General features: G+C 32.8%; 1 protein-coding gene across 1 annotated transcript in view; it reads right to left on the bottom strand.

Annotated features, from left to right (window-relative positions):
- Positions 1-21,057, bottom strand: part of LOC111004471 (laminin subunit alpha-1) — a 131,125-nt gene that overhangs the window by 13,856 nt on the left and 96,212 nt on the right. The window contains exons 19-25 of the mRNA XM_045629929.1: positions 6,934-7,040; positions 3,397-3,568; positions 2,907-3,068; positions 2,277-2,455; positions 1,946-2,140; positions 1,117-1,365; positions 363-541 (exon numbers count right to left, since the gene is read on the bottom strand). Coding sequence (XP_045485885.1) covers positions 363-541; positions 1,117-1,365; positions 1,946-2,140; positions 2,277-2,455; positions 2,907-3,068; positions 3,397-3,568; positions 6,934-7,040 — 1,243 coding nt within the window. The remainder of the gene's footprint in view (positions 1-362; positions 542-1,116; positions 1,366-1,945; positions 2,141-2,276; positions 2,456-2,906; positions 3,069-3,396; positions 3,569-6,933; positions 7,041-21,057) is intronic.

The following is a 21,057-nucleotide window of genomic DNA, read 5'->3' as shown; positions in this document are numbered from 1 at the left end:
TTAAGTACTGAATTTTTTTTATAGAACAGGGGCCAAACGGGCAGGAGGCTCATCTGATGTTAAGTGCTACCGCCGCCCATGGACACTCTCAATGCCAGAGGGCTCGCGAGTGCGTTGCCGGCCTTTTAAGAATTGGTACGCTCTTTTCTTGAAGGAACCTAAGTCGAATTGGTTCGGAAATACTTCAGTGGGCAGCTGGTTTCACAAAGTGGTGGAATCCACAACACACATCCAGTTACGAATATAATATTAAAAAAAACATTTATTTTGTCAGCTACATTATTATAACTTAATAAAAAAAATGAACTAATAAAATAACATTTTAAATATATCTATTAAAATATTCGTAACATATAACTCACAATATATGTAGAGGTTCCCGATAGTTAGGCATTCTAGTAGAAACGCGTATGAAGACGTGTTGCAAGTCTTGCAGCACCAACATTAGGGCGCCTCGTGATGCAACTGCGTTGCGACCGCGCACCTCCCATAGGGATTCGTGCAAATATACTGCATACGAGCCGTTTATTGCTGGTAGACGCTGAAAAAATCGTGTTTCAAGTTATACTAGGATTATGAATAAAGGTGTTCCTGTGATTCAAAGGAGTAATATAGAAATTTAATATAAAAATTGTATTATGTTTCCTATGACGCCCGATCCATTATGAGAGTACATCGCTTCCGTTTCCGCCCAATTCGCTAGTATCCGACCCTTTCCCACCACCTCATAATGGACATCAGACGTCAAACGAAACACATAATACATTCGCATATATTCATATAATTATAGTAATTTGTATCTAAGTGATTAGAGTCATGACGCGTGAGAAGGCTTTTTTTGAAGTGCGGGAATATTGAGTCAATTATGTGCTTTATATTTAAAAATAAATAAAATAACAAAACAGCGGATTAATCTAATACTAAAGCGATTAGCGTATATATTTGTATTTTTTTTATATATTTCAGAAATCTAATCGGAGAACTACATAGTATAATTAACTAAAACTACTTATTAATTTAATAATGTCGCGTCTGTATTCATTTTTTTTATTTGTAGAACGCGTAAACCTAGGCAATATTATACTGTATAAATCTGAATAAAGTTTATAATAATACCTCATAATAGTCCAACACCAAGGACCCTCCATGTAAGCTGACGAGAGGAAATTTGGACAACGTGGGCTGCGGTAAAGGTTCTCCCCCTTCTTCTTCAACTCTAAACCTAAGAGCTCCTCCATACGACATTACTCTGTCACCAAGGAACACTTCCCCTAGTTCTGCGTATACAGGCACTGGCGGCTGGGGTACTGATATGGTCGCTTCGAGGTTTCTGGTGTGCACAGCTAGAAAAGACTCTTGCTCCATCTAATAAAAGGTTGATAAGTGTAAGAGAGCTTTATTTTATGTGTCGTTTTAATATGGTGGTAATTACTTGACGGTTTTTCAAACAATAAAAATAATTAGTCATCTTCTGTTAAAAGTAGTTATTAACTTAATCGGTAGTTTAACTATTTTTAATGGAATAAAAACATTTTTCTATTCATTGCAGTTGAAGCATAATTTTCTCAGAACTCTTAAAACAAGTAAATTGTTTACAGACAAAAGATATTTCATTCAAATTCTATATTTTAAGCCTATTTTATCTAACAATTTGTATTATTATTATGTATTTAAACACACTAGCAGCTTAATAAGCTGATGCGCGCGTATTTTGAGATTTGGAGAAAATATCTAATTTAAAAGAGTTCAATGATGGTGCACTGATTACACTTTTCGGAAGCCTATTCCAGTCGGCCACTACCCGTTTCGGGAGAAAGTTCTTTAAGGAATTTGTGTTAGTGGTCTTAAGTTTTAAAGAACTACCCCTCAAATGTGTATTTTCACTTGAAATAAAGAGCTTCTTGTATGAAAGCTATTATATTATTTTTGTAGTTATAATACATACATTTGTAATATCTCCCCTGAGTAGCGTAAGATGCAAAGGCGCGGCCGCATGTAAAGCGGCTCTTACGACATCAGCCTGCGTACATTTCGCAGCGCGGCCGAAGCAAAAGCACGCAGTGCAACCCACTGGATTTGTCTCCGATAAACCAAATGTGCCCTCTAAACATCTATCGCATTTATCGCCGACAACATTCTCCTGAAAATTCAATTTTTATTTAGTACACATATGAACGGCTCTTTCATGGAATTTGAAAGATATTTAAAAAATATATGAATACAATTCTAATATTTGTAAAACGAATTAAAGGGTTTATAAAAATAATAATGTATACCTTACAAGGACACCGTCCATTGTCATCACATTCACAGACATCTGAGCACCTCGTTCCAGCTGTGGAGCATCTGCAAGGCCGACATCGCGGGCCAAAGAAGCCTCTCTCACAACGGTCGCAAGCACGGCCCGTCCATCCTACGCGGCATTCACATGACCCCGAGATCATGTCGCATGTGTCTGGAACAGAGATGTTTTTAGTATAGCGATATGGCAGTAATTAATTGTGAGCATTTTGGTATATGTACACAGACTTTATATAATACAATGCTCACAATCATTAATTTCCTTAGTATGTTTTCCTAAAAGTATGTAATAACTGACACATGCAGTCGATTTTTGAGTCTGAGGCATACCGGTTGTACGTGGACATTGAAATGTTTGGAACTGGCCAGTTAGAAATATTTGTATTAAAAACTTTTGTTGGATTTCAATTTTAGAACTCCAAACACAGCTAGTTTATGAGTATAGGGTACAACAAAGCCAAACCAATATATGTATCACCAGTATATTGTATTTGGTTTACGCTCCCGATGTTAAAGAATTGTGTTATGTGTACACCCATCTTTAATAATTTTAAATATGAATGTACAAGTTCAAGCTTAAAATTTTCATTTTTCTTATTACTCACCTGACACAGCTCCGGGGCCACAAGAGCAGGATTTGCATCCCAGTTCTCGACCCCAATACCCCTTGGCGCATTGGGAACAACCTGGCCCGCGACTACGTCCGGGACACACGCATCTGCCAGTCACTGGCGAACACACTTTTCCATCAGAGCAATGCGGGCATACTGAAACATAAAATACGAAAATTAATCAAAAATTAAAATTACTTAGGCTTTATTATTAGCATATAAATTTTTTTGTATGTGAATTGTGAACGAAGTAACGTATGTAAGGAATAATATATATGCCTATCGATAATTAGGCCTCCGTTTCTCTAATATTTTCATGTGTTTTATTTGTATATGTTATATCAATGTTTGTCCATTTGATAGTCCAAAAAAGTCTAAGAAAATATTAAATACAGTAAACGATCCTGGCAGGATACTAATGAAATTCTTGATTTATATCATGCCATAACACAGTATGTAAGTCGTGTTTAATAAATTTACTTACGGAGACACCCAGTTGCACTGAACCCGTAGTACCCCGTTAGGCATCGATCGCAGCGTGCGCCGCCAACTCCAGCTGCGCATGCGCACATCCCACTCACGGGGTCGCACGCCGATGCACCCGCGCCACATTCGCACCGACGACACTCACCACGGTCTAGGCCCCAATAACCTTCCTGAAATATAGAAAAAAAAAATTTTTACAAGATTACTTAAATATTTTTATACATGAAAAAAGTCACCCGTCGCCTAGATAAAATTCTTTAATTAAAAAAGCTTACTTATTTATTAAAGTTTACCACGCCATATCTAGAATATACGCTAAAAGCTATCATTTCTAAAATACATGACAATTATGATAAGAAGAAGAATACAGAAAATAAAAATATACACTACCAAGTTTTATTTTACCGTTGATTAGGTATCAAATAGGCACTCAAAAATGATTCTTTATATTGATTACCCCGCTACCGCTATATATCTAGCTTTGGATAAATAGTGTTTATTCTGTTATATTAGCGAAGAATTCCAATGAGAGATGCCTAAAATTGCAGACAGGATTTCGAATATTCTGATTTTGAACGGGAATGAATTTGACCATTTAACAATAAAATCCTGTCATGACATCTCTATATATTCACAAATAAATTTGCTTGAACGCGACGCGACAAGGGCGCCCGGCTGCCCATTACACTTCTTATTATTTAATCACATATTGTGTTTTAATAAGTGAATAGTGTGTAGTAGTAGAAGAAGTGTAATAGCACTTTATAGGAGTCATCGTCCGTTATTATCCATTATAGCTTTATTTAAATGTACCTACGCCCTTTCTGTGTTTTTGCTATTTCGGGATAGATAATGGAAACAATAATAAGCAGTTGTATCTTTTATGATAAAAGCTTGTTAAGATCAAGTTGCGCTCATGAAACCATAAACTTCTCTCACTGCACTTGACATTAATAGGCTCTCGAATGTACAGCGATGTTTAGAACTAAAATTGGATACGGAACTTTCGGTCTTTATCGACAAACCAAGTCAAACATGAATAACGAAAGGTCTATTTCATAATAAAGCAATTTCGACACTTGTCTTGCAAATGTCCCCTTGGTATTTAGACTTTAACGGTGACATGTTGAAAGGCGAATAATCGTCTTAATATCTTAAGCATTATACAATATACTAACAGACTAATAGTAATATACAGTAATAGTTAATTCTAATATACCTAAAATTTAATAATTAAAATATATTATTAAAAGGAGTCCCTTTAGGCAAGGTTCCGAAAATACTGGCAGTGTTCCCCCTTCAAATAGCTAGATTAATTCTTTGTCCGAGGTAGCTGCTAGCTAGCTCTTCGTTCTCCTGTGATGTCGACTAACCTTTTTTATATTTCCCTAAAAAGCCATAAAGCGCTAGGACCCCACGGACCAAGGGTCTCGACACCGAATGGGACAAAATCATATTCAGAGCCTAGATATATTAAATAATGTATATTTAAACATTAAATATACATTATTATATATACAGTAATAGTTAATTCTAATATACCTAAAATTTAATAATTAAAATATATTATTAAAAGGAGTCCCTTTAGGCAAGGTTCCGAAAATACTGGCAGTGTTCCCCCTTCGAATAGCTAGATCAATTCTTTGTCCGAGGTAGCTGCCAGCTCTTCGTTCTCCTGTGATGTCGACTAACCTTTTTTATATTTCCCTAAAAAGCCATAAAGCGCTAGGACCCCACGGACCAAGGGTCTCGACACCGAATGGGACAAAATCATATTCAGAGCCTAGATATATTAAGTAATGTATATTTAAACATTAAATATACATTATTATATATACAGTAATAGTTAATTCTAATATACCTAAAATTTTATAATTAAAATATATTATTAAAAGGAGTCCCTTTAGGCAAGGTTCCGAAAATACTGGCAGTGTTCCCCCTTCGAATAGCTAGATCAATTCTTTGTCCGAGGTAGCTGCCAGCTCTTCGTTCTCCTGTGATGTCGACTAACCTTTTTTATATTTCCCTAAAAAGCCATATAGCGCTAGGACCCCACGGACCAAGGGTCTCGACACCGAATGGGACAAAATCATATTCAGAGCCTAGATATATTAAGTAATGTATATTTAAACATTAAATATACATTATTATATTTAATGTTTTGATTGCCTGTTAGGAAGCAGATACATACACATATCGTTACAGATTTGTTTTTCCAAAATTAGTCGGATTATAATTACGTGACTCTACCGCTTTTCCAGTTTAATATTCATGTCAATCTTGTTCGTATTATATTTAAAATAATAACATTTATGATTTAGAATACGGGTTAAGTACAGAATTTCCTTTTGCAGAATAAGTAGCAATTACCCGAGTTATCGATTATATAAATTATAGAAGCTATCAATAATGTTATGGTACGTATCTTTAAATTTAATTATGATTGGCAAGAAACTTTTACGTAAGAGTCCGTAAAACGGGGTGGACTGCTTATTGCTTAAGTGATCATCCTTCTGTATTTTCCTTCTTAATTACAAACAATTATTTATGCGCCAGGATTTATCCTAGAAGGGGTAAATGTATGAAAGTATGGTAAGGCACAGATGTAGAACTATATTTATTGTATTAAAAAGATTTTAGAATTTAGGTACTAAATTCTACCAACTCCAAATATACTTTATGTAAATCACAATCATATCATATGACACTACTCACTACAAACTGCTCAAATAATAATATATCTATATACAAGATAATTTATTAAGAAACCCCCAGTTCGAAATAGTTAAGGTCTAAGTTAGTATGGAAATTGATAGTTACTTTTGTGTCACAAGTCAGAGCTTAAGTGATAATGCAAATTGCACATAAATATGGTGTTAAGTCGGTGCTAATCCAACTTGTATTTACGAAAACATAGTAAATAATATAAATTATGAATTATTAAGCCATCAGCCACTACGCAAGATCTGGTAGCGTCTTAGTATTCATACTTACTTATCTTACTAATCGAAAGATATGTGTTACGTAAAATGAATTAATTTGCTTAAGGAATGGAGAGTAAAAACGAAATATAACATTTTTAGGTATCTGTGGTATGTCCTATCTTTGGGACTTTGTTTGTCCTTTTAGAGTAACTATGAATATTTATGAAAGTAATACATTAATAATTTGCTAGTAAAACTCTTTATATAATTAAAATTGTACCCCCCACAGCTTTATAAAAAATAAATGAGTAAAACATAACAAACATAAAAACAATGTGATACAATGAAAAGAGTGCACTGCATTTGCAGTTACGTACATAAAACATATGCAATCCTTAATTTTCACCCCTCTACGATCAACACCTATTTTTATTGTACTTGTACTCTGAGATTTATGAGTCCCAGAAAAACTTAAAAAGTATTCATTCCGGAAACCGAACGGTCTCTGGGGTTGCATAGCAAAATGTTCCATGTTGGTATGTACTAAAAAGGTCGGCTAAGTGAAATCAGCAGTAGTAAGTATACTATACAGTAGATACTAAAAAGCTCACCGCACAAGTGTCGCAGGCTCTGCCGGTAACGTGGGGCTTGCAACGACATTGTCCCGTTCGTATGTCACATACATTGCTCTCTGATCCCGCTCTAGAACAGTTGCATCCTAAAAAGAAAATTATTGGAATTATAAAGTGGTTGGAATAGCCAGCCTCTTTCTTAAGTATACCTTAAGCGAGTATTTTTTAAAATTTTTAAACATTTATACAATTTAAGTTTGGCTTGTGTGACTTGACTACCACTAAACATAAAAATGTACAATGTAATAAATGTATCTAATAAAAAATACATTAAAGAATATTTTCTATAAATAATTTTAAATAATTATTTTAAAGACTGCTTGGTAAAATCGTAAGTATAGTTCTATCTGAACACAAAAACTTTAAAGAACCTTAAAAGTAAAAAATATATCCTTGGACGATTTTTTTACATTTCCAAGAAACGGTTTTTACTGTTTCTTGCCTATCCAGTTCTATAAAACACAGCATCATGTATTAAAAACACATATTACAATTCGCTATAAAATATCGTGTAACCTGAAACGGTAAGTGAGCACCTGCATATATGCCCATTGTTTTGTAAGCAAACCCATTGTTGTTGGTTATAACAAATCTGACTAATATAGCATTGAATAGTCATGGAGTAATGCCAATTTGCGAATGATTATAAGTACTCTTCACAGCCCATTCGATTTTTAGACCGAAATATACCGTTGGGAAGTGTCAATAAGTCTATGTAAGTTGCATCCTGCCACAGAGTATGCAAAATCAGCTGCTAGAATTTAAACTGAATTTCTTAAAATATTTTTTAAGATTAATTAATGGTATGCAGTATTATATTCATGTACAAGTTGCGTGAGGATGACGAAATAAGTTTTCTATGCGTAATTTTTGGATTTATTTATTTATTTATATATACATTCTAAAACAATGTGTATGCCTAAAAATAAAAGAAAATATGACATCACAAATTTAACACACTTACACATACACATCAATCATGTACATAAGAACATAAGAATCTTACACGATAACGATATTTACACCCAGACTACGAACGGCCGACTTTAGGATTCATTAAAAAAACAATTTTGTTATATACTTCTAGATCACTTAAAACATATGTTGCCGTCCTCATATGATCATAATATACGTACATTAGGTTACTTAGTAACGACTAGACGAATCAAAGTAGATCTTGTATAACATAAACCTTATCTTCTATCATTCAAACAGCATAGCATTAAGATTAAATGTTCAGTCTAAAAGCCTATTTCAATGAAATCGCCAACATCAGACCTCACCGAGTCGATAAGCGCGAATTTACCCTAAACGTTTAGATAAAAGCTTGTACACCGCATGTAACCGTCATTGCTGATATACTTAATTAAATTCAGCATTCCGATGGACTTGGGAAACTGTATTTGCTTGGTGTAGTGATTAATTTAACATTGTTTGGGCGATAGAACACAGGTCAGTGGCTGGGAAGTATTTTTATTATAGGTAATGCTTTTCAACACAACTTTATTGTTTGAACTATTAAGCTCTTGAAGGGTTTTTGAAATCACTGTAGAAAAGGAGTGCGTTAGGTGTATACTATCTAGGTAGGCTTTTGTCTTTTGAGGATCTGGTGGCTGAACCATTCGTGCGATCCTTTTCTCGAAGCAGACCATTCCCCCCTTCACAATTTCATTGTGGATAAAATTATAAGCCTGAATTTACCAAGCAGGCTACTACATAAACACGTATATTTCAAATTTAAGAAATTTAAGAAAATGTCATATTTCTTAATTTTGTCAGTGACTTACTGATCATTTAAAATAAAGCACTTTTATCAGACATAGAAGTTTCAAATTTAGAATAAGTGTTTTGTGTAGGGAAATCAAGGGAAAACTGCATAAATTAACCGATTTGGTAATACTTGAATGTCACAACTTTTATGGTAGAAGAACTGAGTTATAAAATTTTTTACAATATATGTTTTTGTTGGCGTTTTGATATATGTATATGCAATTTTAAAAATTATCAAGGGTTCTTCAACATCTAATCATATCCATCATATGATCATAATATACGCCAGACGCGTGACTTGTAATATAATTAACCGTTGTGACAGACGGACGGACGTCTGACCTGGATCCCGGAACAGATATCATGTTCTGTGAACATCATTTGTGAATTAAGATGTTAGATATGGAATTGTTGTGCGTATTTGAGTATGAATAAGATATTACGTAAACAGCGAGAAACTTTATTGTTATATGAAAAAATCTTTTCCGCAAAATTTTACCAAAGATCGCCATTAAAAATATTTATTTATATTTTTTTTAACTTTACTTGTTTTTTAATTTGTAGAATTAAGGTCAACACTTGTCATATTGACTTGGGTCTGTAAATATTTTTCTTATATTACTACAGTAATGTCCTGGCACCATATTTCAATAGTTTTAATTTCTCCACGTGATTAAAAATCTGACAAGAATTCTATTGAATACTAAAGAGCTGGAACACCGTAGAATGATTTAAGATTTCAGTTTGTGACATTTGGTGGAGTATAAAGTTAATTTCAACCATTTCGAGGCCTGTTAACAATAATTTATGGAAGTGATATTAAAATTTATCGCTTTGTTGACATGTTAGCATATTCTCGTAAATCATGTCGCAAAACGGGGTCTAAGACGAAATACCAGCTATTTAGAATAAATAGCATCACAGATAAGCTTAAGACGTCAAAAAGCCTGTTTGCCGTAATCAGATTCGTTAAGGTATAGTGAAAAAATGTACAACGGGTGTCATGTGAAAAATGTTTGCTAGGCCAAAATTTTATAAAAGTTGAAAAGATGTTCCTAGCATTTTTACCTTATCAAATAAATTGAAGAATGATAAACCGTAATAAATTATACCAGAATTATTAAACTTTATTCGATACTGTATAGATTTTCAATTTGGTACGCAATATATTCAATAGCAATAAACGCCACCATTCAAAAAGGCATAAAATAAGAAATTCCATTGAGATTTCTATCTCTAGTATAAGAACATTTTCTGTCGCCATCTTATATAAAGATATCTAATTTTAAAAAAATAGTACCGCTATACCCTTTGGTCCCGACTTTTCTAATTGTCTTTAGATCAGCCTGTGCCCGACATAATATGCTGTCTGGGTTTGAGGCATGTTGGTTTCCTTGTGATGATTTCTTTCACCGTACGAGCACGTTAATGGGCATAGATATAGGTTCATTGTTGCAAAGTCGAGATTCAAACTAAGGGATGACAGTCGCACGCTACTAGGCCAAGATTATGTTAGTTAATGCTAGCCACATAAATATGTATTATCATGGCAATATTATATAATTCCGCACTATTAATTCTATAGTATTGGTATGTTATAGGTTCAACATTGTCACGTATAGAGGTATAGTACAAGCTGTTCCATAATAATTGTCCATTTTAAATGCGAAACAATTTTCCCTTGTAGGGTTCAGCTTGAGTCACGTAAGTCTAACATTTAGTTTGTCACGAACTATGAGTAATGTGGACTAAAAATACCTATTTGTAAATTTCCAATAGTAACACAGAGAACGTGGAACGAATCGTTTATTGTTTATTTTATTTATTTATTTATGATACAAATTAATATAATAAAATCATGTTGGTTTGGTTAACGCTGTGGTTTGTAGCAATCTTGTTTACGACAAATGCATATAAAAGTAGTTTATTGAATCAAATCAAAATTCGTTTATTCAGTTTAGATGCGTCATGCTTATGAATGTCAAAAACGTTTACAAAATTCGCAAAAGAGTAAAACTACACCATCCGTTCGCAAAATTACCAGGAGGCCTTGTTCTGAGAAGAACGGGCAAGAAAATAAGCAAGTTTTACCCTCCCTATTAATTTGGCTTTATGTTAGTTAGCGATAGGCTATCTTATATCTGACTGGGTAATTCATTTATTAGCCGCTGTAGCAAATACCTCAGCGTTCTCTCGCCGTATACGTTGTTTGCTATTGAAAGGTACAGAGCTGAACTTGCGTTACTCTTTTTTCTATATGTTCGTAGTACAATTAGCTATTAAATATTATGTACAATTTCCATATTATTATTACGTTTCTTTTTCTTTTTATAGAACAGGGGGCAAATGGGCAGGAGGCTTACCTAATGTTAATTGATACCGCCGCCCATGCACACTTTCGGCCTTTTAAGAATTTATACGCGCGAAGGACCCTAAGTCGAATTGGTTAGGAAATACTTCAGTGGCCAGCTGGTTCTACAAGGTAAAGTAAGTAAATAATATTTAAATATTTAGATAGTATTTTTAATAAAACAATGAGGAAGTTGCTACCTTTATATAAGAATCCAAGAAATCCCTCTTCCGTAAAGTTAAAGAATATTGAAAATAAACCTTAGTATTTTAAGGATTATAAATCATCGCGAACTAAAACAATGCACCCATTATATCGGGTTATAAAATCTACTCAGACTGTTTAGTGTTTACTCGGACTAGTGGTAATCATCACATCTGTGGTTAGCTACTGTTTGATGTTAGGGCTGACATTTCATTAGAAAACAAATCATTTATATTGAAGGTTTTATAAATGTTAAAATTCGATAATACAAACTAACAGTGGAATTGCAGCCCTTTCTTTTGGTTTTAGATATTTGTAATTAATTGTAATTTTTTCAATACAGGCTAGCTAAGTAGCAGAGTTATAGCTTTCAGTGCCATTGACAATTTAGGGGTTTTAACTAGAAAGAACACCGGTGCACGGGGTTCGAATGATCTAGTCAATACGGTAAGGTCTGGCTAAAACTCAGCAACCACCAATCATAGACAATTTTTAAATAAGATAATTTTTAGCACATTACCATCCTAAAATTGAAAACTTAGCTAGCTAATGTAGTCAATTTCAATGTATCAAAATTTTACTACAATTACCGTGCGATCTAAATACTAATACATAATATAAAAAATACCTTTAAAGGAATTGGTTTCAAAGTATATAATATATATAATATGATACCTAAAATAATCAATAATGAAATATCATAGTTGACAACCCTAAAATATACGTTTGATGTAACCACCTCGGCCGTCCTAGTTAACGCATTTAACGTGTGCACTGCACTAGTTTATAAGCTAAACAGACAAGGATCTAATCTGTGTTATATAACAGGTTTTGAATGTCTTCACAGAAAATGAAGTTTTGCGGCAGCCTGTAAAATCATTTTTACATATCCTGGGGTCATGTAAATAAATTAAAACCAGATAATATTGACAACAGTTGAAAAGATAGTAATCGTAACAACATTTAGTTATTTACATGTAGTCTATGGATGATTTCTGAATAACACTTCAACAAGCTTCGAATTAGGTACATTATGTTTAAAAATCGCGGTTTTATTCGTTACAGTTCGATCAATACAAATCTTTGTGCTTCGTTTTCTTAAAACGTGGGTTTTGTACTTGGTGTGTGTTTGTGTGTGCTACTTGTGTACCGTATTCCTTTAGTCACATTCTAAAAACTTTTTATAGTCTTATTGGTAATTAACGGCTTATTTACTTGTCTGTTAACACTATTATATTTTAATAATAATAATAGGCTACCATTCAGTGTTGGCTCATTGGCTTGAGCGTGCGACCCTCATCCCTGAGGTCGTAGGTTCGATCCCCAGCTGTGCACTAATGCGACTTTCTTTCTATGTGCGCATTTAACATTCGCTCGAACGGTGAAGGAATACATCGTGAGGAAGCCGGCTTGCCTTAGACCTAAAAAGTCGAGGGCGTGTGTCAGGCACAGAAGGCTGATCACCTACTTGACTACTATTAGATTACCAAATAATGAAACAGATACAGAAATCTGAAGCCCAGACCTAAAAAGGTTGTAGCGCCATTGCTTGATTTTTATTTTATTTTAATCCTACCATTCACACCTCAACCATAACCAATAAAGCGGAGGACCAAGCAATAAAGAAGATAAGTTTCCCTACATCGAACCAATACACCACAGGACATGACTAATACATAGACTACTACTATGAAAAATATAACATAATTATGACGTGAGCACCTTTTCTTTTGAAGGTCTCAACATGGGGCACTGACGATACACCTACTGTAGTCTATGTAGGTTTCAATAAATAATTTGGTATTGAGTTTCTTACTATATATGTTATACGCAAATTCAAAGCACCAAGTTTACAAAGATGGAAGTCAACTTTCCAGAGAATACATGATTGAATTGCAAATGCTTTTTAGAGTGAACACCTTTGTCTGATACTTAAGGATAATATTTGAGCCGTTTTCCACATTTATAATTTTATGCGCGGTGTCTATACCTATATTACGTACTTTATAAGTCCACTATGTGTTCAATAACTCGGACGAGTAACATAATAATAATTTATAGTTTGCTTAATTGCTTACATCTATTTAGACTGTATTCATTGGATTATAACTCAAAAAATTATAGGTGCTACCTTAAGTAGTTCCAGTGATATTACTATTTTGTTTGATTGAGATTTGTCGTTGTCAGTGCATATTTGTATTATTATTATTTTGTTTCCTTGTATAAAGATGTATATGATAGTTACGAATCTCCCATGAGAAGTGCAGAGAAATTATTACACTGGTAAACGAATGAACGATTCCATGAAAAGATAATTTTGAAATTAGAACACAGTACCTGTACTTTGTAATTTAATTTTTTTTTATAGAACAGGGGACAAACGGGCAGGAGGCTCACATGATGTTAAGTGATACCGCCGCCCATGGACACTCTCAATGCCAGAGGGCTCGCGAGTGCGATGCCGGCCTTTTAATTCAATTCTCGGTACCCGAAAGTTGTGTAAGCAATCGCGATGTAGTTCTGTCAATATTCTAGATGTGCAACCTTGGGATCGCGCGGTACTCACTCTAAATGTTGTAGTCGGGATCGCAATCGCTGTCGCTTTTGGAAGTTGTACGAAGAAGGAGAGTAGCTTTGCACAAATAGCACTATATAATAAATGCATGAGTCTTAATAAATAATTTAGAAATAAGTTTGGTTTATTTAGAATAATTGTGGTAAAAGCCACTAGGAAGGTTAAGACAATGATTAATTAAGTATTTTCTGATTTTGTAATGGTTACTTAAATAACATTTTATAAACAAACATTTTTTTTTAAATCAATATAATCCTCTAATATGTTCTTAAATAATATTTCTACAGATACCATAAATGTCCGATGCGGGTGGTATATTACAACCCACGACAGAGCACTAAATATGTTTAATAAAATATATTACTGCAATTAATCCATAAATCCATAAACACTAATTAGGGTTTTAACGTTGATTTAAGATTAAATGGTCAAAACAAATTCACATCATTTTATTAAATAACCGTCCAACATAAAATCAGTGGTTATCAATGACAAGTCGAAACGGTAACATGAAAGTGTATTAAAGTTTTACATTCGTTTTATTGGCTATAAATATACGATTAACGCCATTTATTTTTCGTTTTGGCTTATTCTGGTTGCTTTACGATTCACTGCTATCGGCTTAAGTGTTGCAACACTTTAATCTGGAACACACTTTTTAAATATATTTAAATATGTTCATTATACAAGTTGACCAAGCGTTGATTTCAGAAAACACAGAATTTTTTTTTGTTACAAATTTTTTAAACAAAATTTACTTACAAGAAATTCGCAGTTCGAGAAACATACTTGAGAGATTTACTTAATCACGTTATAATAATAATATTAATAATAAAAAGTCTTTATTCATTTTTAAATACATTTTCTTTTCAAAGTGTAAGACTTGGAAACCCTTTTAAGTAAGATATACCTGTGTTAGGGTTCCCAGCTCTTCCATAAACAAACTTAATAAATACTACTTTTTTTTAAATTACATTATTTAACCTATATTTTTTAACCGTTTCCTTTTTATTTTTCTTTTTGAACCGTTATCATCACACCTGAGTGCACGAGTAAGCGTGTGGGTGTAAATGTGTGAGTGAGTGAATGAGTGAGTGAGTGAGTGAATGAGTAAAGTGTCTATACATCGTGGGTCTCAAAAGCAGCTTTAACACCTTCCTTTCCTTTATTAGGATTTTTAGGTTGTAAGCGGTGAGAGGGTGCTTAGTTTCATTATAAAATACTCTTATGAAAATTTAAAACAATTTACTCAATTACCTGTGTTGGTCAGCTAGGACAAATAGTTTAGATCTAACTGGCTACGGTAATTAATATGAATGAATTAGTTCTGCTTTACGTTCTAAGTTAGGATTCATTAGTCTGTCGCTCAAACTGAGCGCAGAATTGTAACAGGGTAATTGGACAAGTTTCTAAATTATGCATATTATGTTTGCTACCTGGTGGCTAACAGCATGCTTCATAAGTGATGAATTAGTTTGTTTACACTGTCTGTCAGGAGCATGTATAAACGAGATGAGTGTAGTTTTTAATTCGCGACATTAAGCGTGTAAAATGTATTTTATAAATCATCTATTTTTAATTAAAATATCTTTAGAGTTTATAGGCATGGATTCATTATATTACATTGAGTGCTCAGAAATCGTGATCAGCAAAAGTTGAAATCATCATTGTTTTATCATCAGTTCCGTTAAGGTTTTATTAAAATCTTCTACCTGCTCAATAGAAAATCATTTTAAGTTTTTTAATTTTCATGATTATTTTTTAAATCTTCAAATCTTCAACTTGCGCGATGCTATACTTAACTTAAGATTAAGTGAATAAATTCAAAATTTTACGTTTTATTCATAGCTTAGAATTTAATACATTCATCGCCTACTGAACTTATCAAACATGTAAATATATAGTATTCTACTTTTGATCAAAAGAGCTCTAGTCTAGACTGGAAGTAGGTAAAACGTAATAGGTCAGCCCAGATTTAGAACGTGTTTAATTAATGCTTCGCGGTTTGAGAGACATGTCTCGCCCCTACACCGGGTTAAATATTTTTCCGCAATACTGGTATTTTGATGGTGACAAAAACACGAAAATATTACCAGTAAAATATTTAAAAAAACGTGCCAAGAGTTTCTTACTTATTTGAAATCATACAGATAAATGTAATTCGTAACTTTCCATCCAACTAATTTTATCTAAATAAATAACTTTAAATAAATGTTTTTTTTTTCATAGACATTTGGTTGATTGACTAAAATTAAACGAATGTCCCGTTTTGCGTCAAAAAATAAATGATCATTTTACTTATAACCAACTCAGGCATATGATAAACAGGTGTTCATGCCGCTCATAATATATCTTCGTCTTCTGCTATTAATAATTTGCTATCCATGTTTGGAGTCAGTCCAAATCGTTTGATAGCATTGACAAAAGAGTTATCTTTTTTGTCTATTCCTAGAAAGTGCTTATACAGTTTTCAACGCTATGATATCAATAGCGTACTGGCATCGCATTCTATTATTATATTTAATCAACGCATGTGCGAGCAAAAGGAACTTGTATAGAAAATTACTCTAATTCATTTTCCGTTCCGCATCTTTAAATTACAAAAATATATCTGACTATAATCTATCGTATTTTCTGACAAACTCATATGTTGAGATTGTTAGTCACTATGGTGATGATTTCTCTATACGAGAAAAATGTATAAGAGAGGGTTTTTTAAATTGTGCATAATCAAATTTTCATGCAACAATTTAAATAAAAATTAAGTATCAATTTTTGCAATTGTTTATTTACTCGAACAAAAATGAAATTGTGTCAAAAACACAACTCTTACATACATTTTATTTATTTATTAATTCTTCGTTGCATACAATTGACATAATTAAATGAAAAGGATCTGGCGACATATCGCTTTCGAGCGATCTCTTCCAGGCAAGCACTACCAATCACTTTAGTAAGAAGTCAAGGAATAATAATTAAAAACTGTTTATTTGATAATGTTAGATATTTCAAACCTCTCATACAAATTACAACACTGAGAGTTTGATCTCGGTTTATGTTAATCACAAATTAAGTAATCCATAAAGGTTTAAGTATCACCATAAACTAAACTTAGAAGATCCGGAGATTAGATTACGTTGTGTTTTCATTAATTTTATAACATCGCTGTCAGGCGTGGACAATCGTTTAGGATTTATTGTATAAGCTTAGAAAGTTTCGCGATACACTGAATAGGGTTGTCACCTATCGGTTGTCGTCAACATAAAGTGTTCAAACTTTAAAGTACAAAATAAATATGTTTACACATTAATCTATTGTGTTTAAATTATTACCTTATAATTATTATTATTATAGTTTAGTGATGATGACGGTTAATATTCACCACGCCTAGATTTTACCAGGATTCAATGAGAGAGAATTAATCATTATTCGCACTGGAAGTCAGGTAGCCTGTATTAAGTAAATTTTAAATATTATTTGAATAAACTAATGCAGTATAAAATCATTATTATTTTTACTAAAAATTGCAACCCTCGATAATCAGATTAGGTGTTAAATTGAACGATGTTTAATTTATATTGTATTGTCTATCAATGTTTTTCAATCAGAATTCAGAATAACAATGAAATAGTTTTTTAGATTAGTACCTACAGATACTTAAGTTGTTTATAGTCCACTAAAGGTACCTTCTTTTACTTTCGAAGTAATTGATTTGCTAGAGTTAAAAGGCCACGCCTAGGACCTCATGAGGTGCCATACGATAAGGCGAGATCAAATACGCCTTCAACCAATTTACTGCCCCTTTCGTAACAGAAAGGGGCAGTAAGTTGCGATTATGTCGGTATTATACAAACATTTCTAATTCCGTCTCAGTTCGGTATTAAATTGTGCGCTATTCAGCGGTATTTATACGATCGGATAATATCTCATAGGATTACATGACGATTTGTATAAGGAAATATTTTTTCTGAACAGTTTACGAAACGACTAAAAAATTATGATTCTCTAGATAGTCGTGCAAATTTCAGAACAAAATTAAAATAAAACATACATTTGATCTGTACAAAACAAGTAGGTGTGTCTGTAACGGTTTCGCAATAATTTGTTTTTTGCAGTAAAATAAAATAAAATACGTTTATTTTGGAACATAAAATCATCAAGGTATCACTTATTCCACGTCATTAAATTTGAACCTGCAGGCATCCCTCCTCAACGGAAAAGAAGACAGCGGGTGTAGGCCTAGAGAATTCTATCAGTATTCTATCCCTTTATTTTTTGGAATTAAGCCATGCCGATGTCCTTACGATGTGTACGAGCGAGAAAAGATAAATCCATCGGCGTATTGGCAGTTTCCAGGCGGGTCGAACCTACGACTTGAAAGATGTTACTAGCACTATGGAACAAGACGCTCTTAACGCACGCTTCTTTAGCAGAGAATAATAGTTCAACAAATTTCTAACGTAGCGAATCTTATATTAAGTTAAATTTAGTTAGAAAATCTACGTTTAAGCAATCGTACTCAGCGACAAAAATGGGTACTTGTAAATCGAAAACATACGAACATATATATTTATATATCGATACATATTAAAATATATTTTACACTAATATTGCATTTACTATAGTATCATAAAATTGCAAATTTAAGCTACAAAACTGCGGCATATAAGCCAATGGTAAACAACTAGGTTACATCAGTATGCATTACTGCGAAGTCGTGACTGTGTGGAATGTCCACACTTCGTACGTTCTACAGCTAGGTGCTCACTATAAAAGCTTTTACTACACTTAAACGATAAATTTGTCGCAGGAAAAAAACGCAATAGATGTACGATGTAACTAACACAATAATAACCACATTGACTGTATGCTTAAATCAATTATTATTATGATATAAAAATATAATAATTATTTGGATGTGAACCTAATTTATAAAATGTCAAAGTGAACGAAATGTAACACCATGCATTATATTTGATTTGATTTATTAAAAGAGTATCGAGAATTTTTAGGAAGAGAGTAATTTAGAGTAGGGATGCCAATTCAAATTCTTCTTAATCTTAATCTTATAGTCCAAAATAAACATAATTTATTTTATTTTTATTTTATAGCAAAATAAGATTGTAAATATCTAGGAAAGCCTTATAAAGCCGTTATAATTATAATTTTACATATGAATACAGGTCAAACTCATACAATTAATAATATATAAAAAGCCGGATACGCATTCGCGAGCTCTCTGGCATTGAGAGTATCCATGTGCGGCGATAGCACCTAATATCAATATCAAAGTAAAATACTTTGATATTTTATTAATCTAAAGGACTAAAGTCATAAGCGAATGTACCTACATATAATTTATAATATAAATTATTTAAAAATGATAATTGTAAAAGTAAGTTAATAAAACATAAGGTTTTTCAAGCCTCTTACCGTCATATCGATTAGCTTTCTAATAAATTGCTAGAAACACCTGTCACATCATGTTATGTTTAAGACAATTCCTGACTTTCTTTTACTATAAAGACTAGTTCAAAGATCTATAAAATTAATTAAATTGACGTAGATTTTACCAAACTTTACCAAAATTTATAAACTTCAGCTAAATAATTAACACTGTTTATGAAGATGATTTATATACAGCATAAAATGCTAAATAATAATTATAATATATTAGGTCGTTACATATATTATTATTTGGCTTCTTTATTAGATAACGAAAAGTAGATTTTTTAAAATATAATATATTTAATTAATCTAAGTATGTACCATTGCTATCTATGCACTTTTGCCAGCTTATAGGTGATCTGCATACTACATTGATCCTTTTACTAATATAACCATTTAAACGGGAATAAACTAAATCGACATCGCTATCAGAGTAGAATTTTTTACATCGCAAGAAGTTGTTTAAATTTTGAAAATAATTTTAATACGTTGATGTAAGGTCCGTTGAATATATGTACTAGCTTAAATTACAAGACTTACAAATTTTATGACTATTTTACTATATCGTTATTAATGGCCTTCGTGTTTGCTTTATGGTTTTAACAACGCAAACAGGAAGTAACAAAGGAGATAATTCGATCAGAGTGCGAGATAAAGCTGTGCAAGCGCCGCGGGTGATTAGCGTGTTGATCCAATAATCGATTCAACATGATCAGTGATCACTACATACATAAAGGAACATAAAATACTGGTAGATAGTACCATATACCACGTACATCGAAGATATCCAAGTATATTCTTCTTCGAGTGTATGCCCTCTTCCGCAGGTGATGCGGAACTCAACTAATTAATAAAAATAAAAAAAATCAGTAGCGCTTCAACCTCTATAAGGTCTTGGCCTCAGATTTCTGAGTCTGTTTCATGATCATTTTTAAATCTAATAGGCAAGTAGGTGATCAGCCTCCAGTGCCTGACACACGCCGTCGACTTTTTGAGTCTAAAACATGTCGGTTTCCTCACGATGTTATCCTTTACCGTTCGAGCAAATGTTAAATGCGCACATAGAAAGAAACTCCATTGTGTTTGTCTCTAAGTGCACAGCCGGGGATCGAAACTACCACCGCTTGTATGAGAGTCGCACCCTGAAGCCACTAGGCCAACACTGCTCTACTAATTAATAAATTTTAAAAAGATTTTTGGGTACTTATCTATCATACTGTCGCTGTTTTTATTTAACCGTAAGTGTCATCTGAAGTTTTTAAGAAAAACGAGATATGCTCACTTAAATTTATAAAAGGAGATATAATTGCTTAAAACCATAATAATAATAATATATTATTTTATATATATATTTGCAAGAATATGATACAATACAATATTCTTATACACATACAATGGCGTGCAAATTTGTCTTAAATTGAATTTTACATAGATATTACATATTATCATAACCAACAGAGTGAGGAGAAAAGCAAATATGATGGCATGAATGATCTGCGTAGTAACGGAATTGCGTAGGCGCAGGCAGACACTACATGTAATTCATTCACGTTCAGGGTGAATTGAAATCTTAGATTGTCTATGAATTACTCCTACATACAGTATTGCTTATTTCCAACTTTCTTCTTTGTATTTTGTAGACAAATGTTGGCTCGTTGAGAATAAGAATTGAAGTCATGAAACATTCTTTTATATAACATAATTTTCAAAGAATAAGTTTTACGATAAATCTATGAATAAAATTAACGATACCTTT

The sequence above is a fragment of the Pieris rapae genome, chromosome 10, assembly GCF_905147795.1.
Source record: "Pieris rapae chromosome 10, ilPieRapa1.1, whole genome shotgun sequence".
NCBI classification, from domain to species: Eukaryota; Metazoa; Arthropoda; class Insecta; order Lepidoptera; family Pieridae; genus Pieris; species Pieris rapae.
Note: the sequence above shows the minus strand (reverse complement) of the source record. Positions and strands in the feature narration are given on the sequence as shown.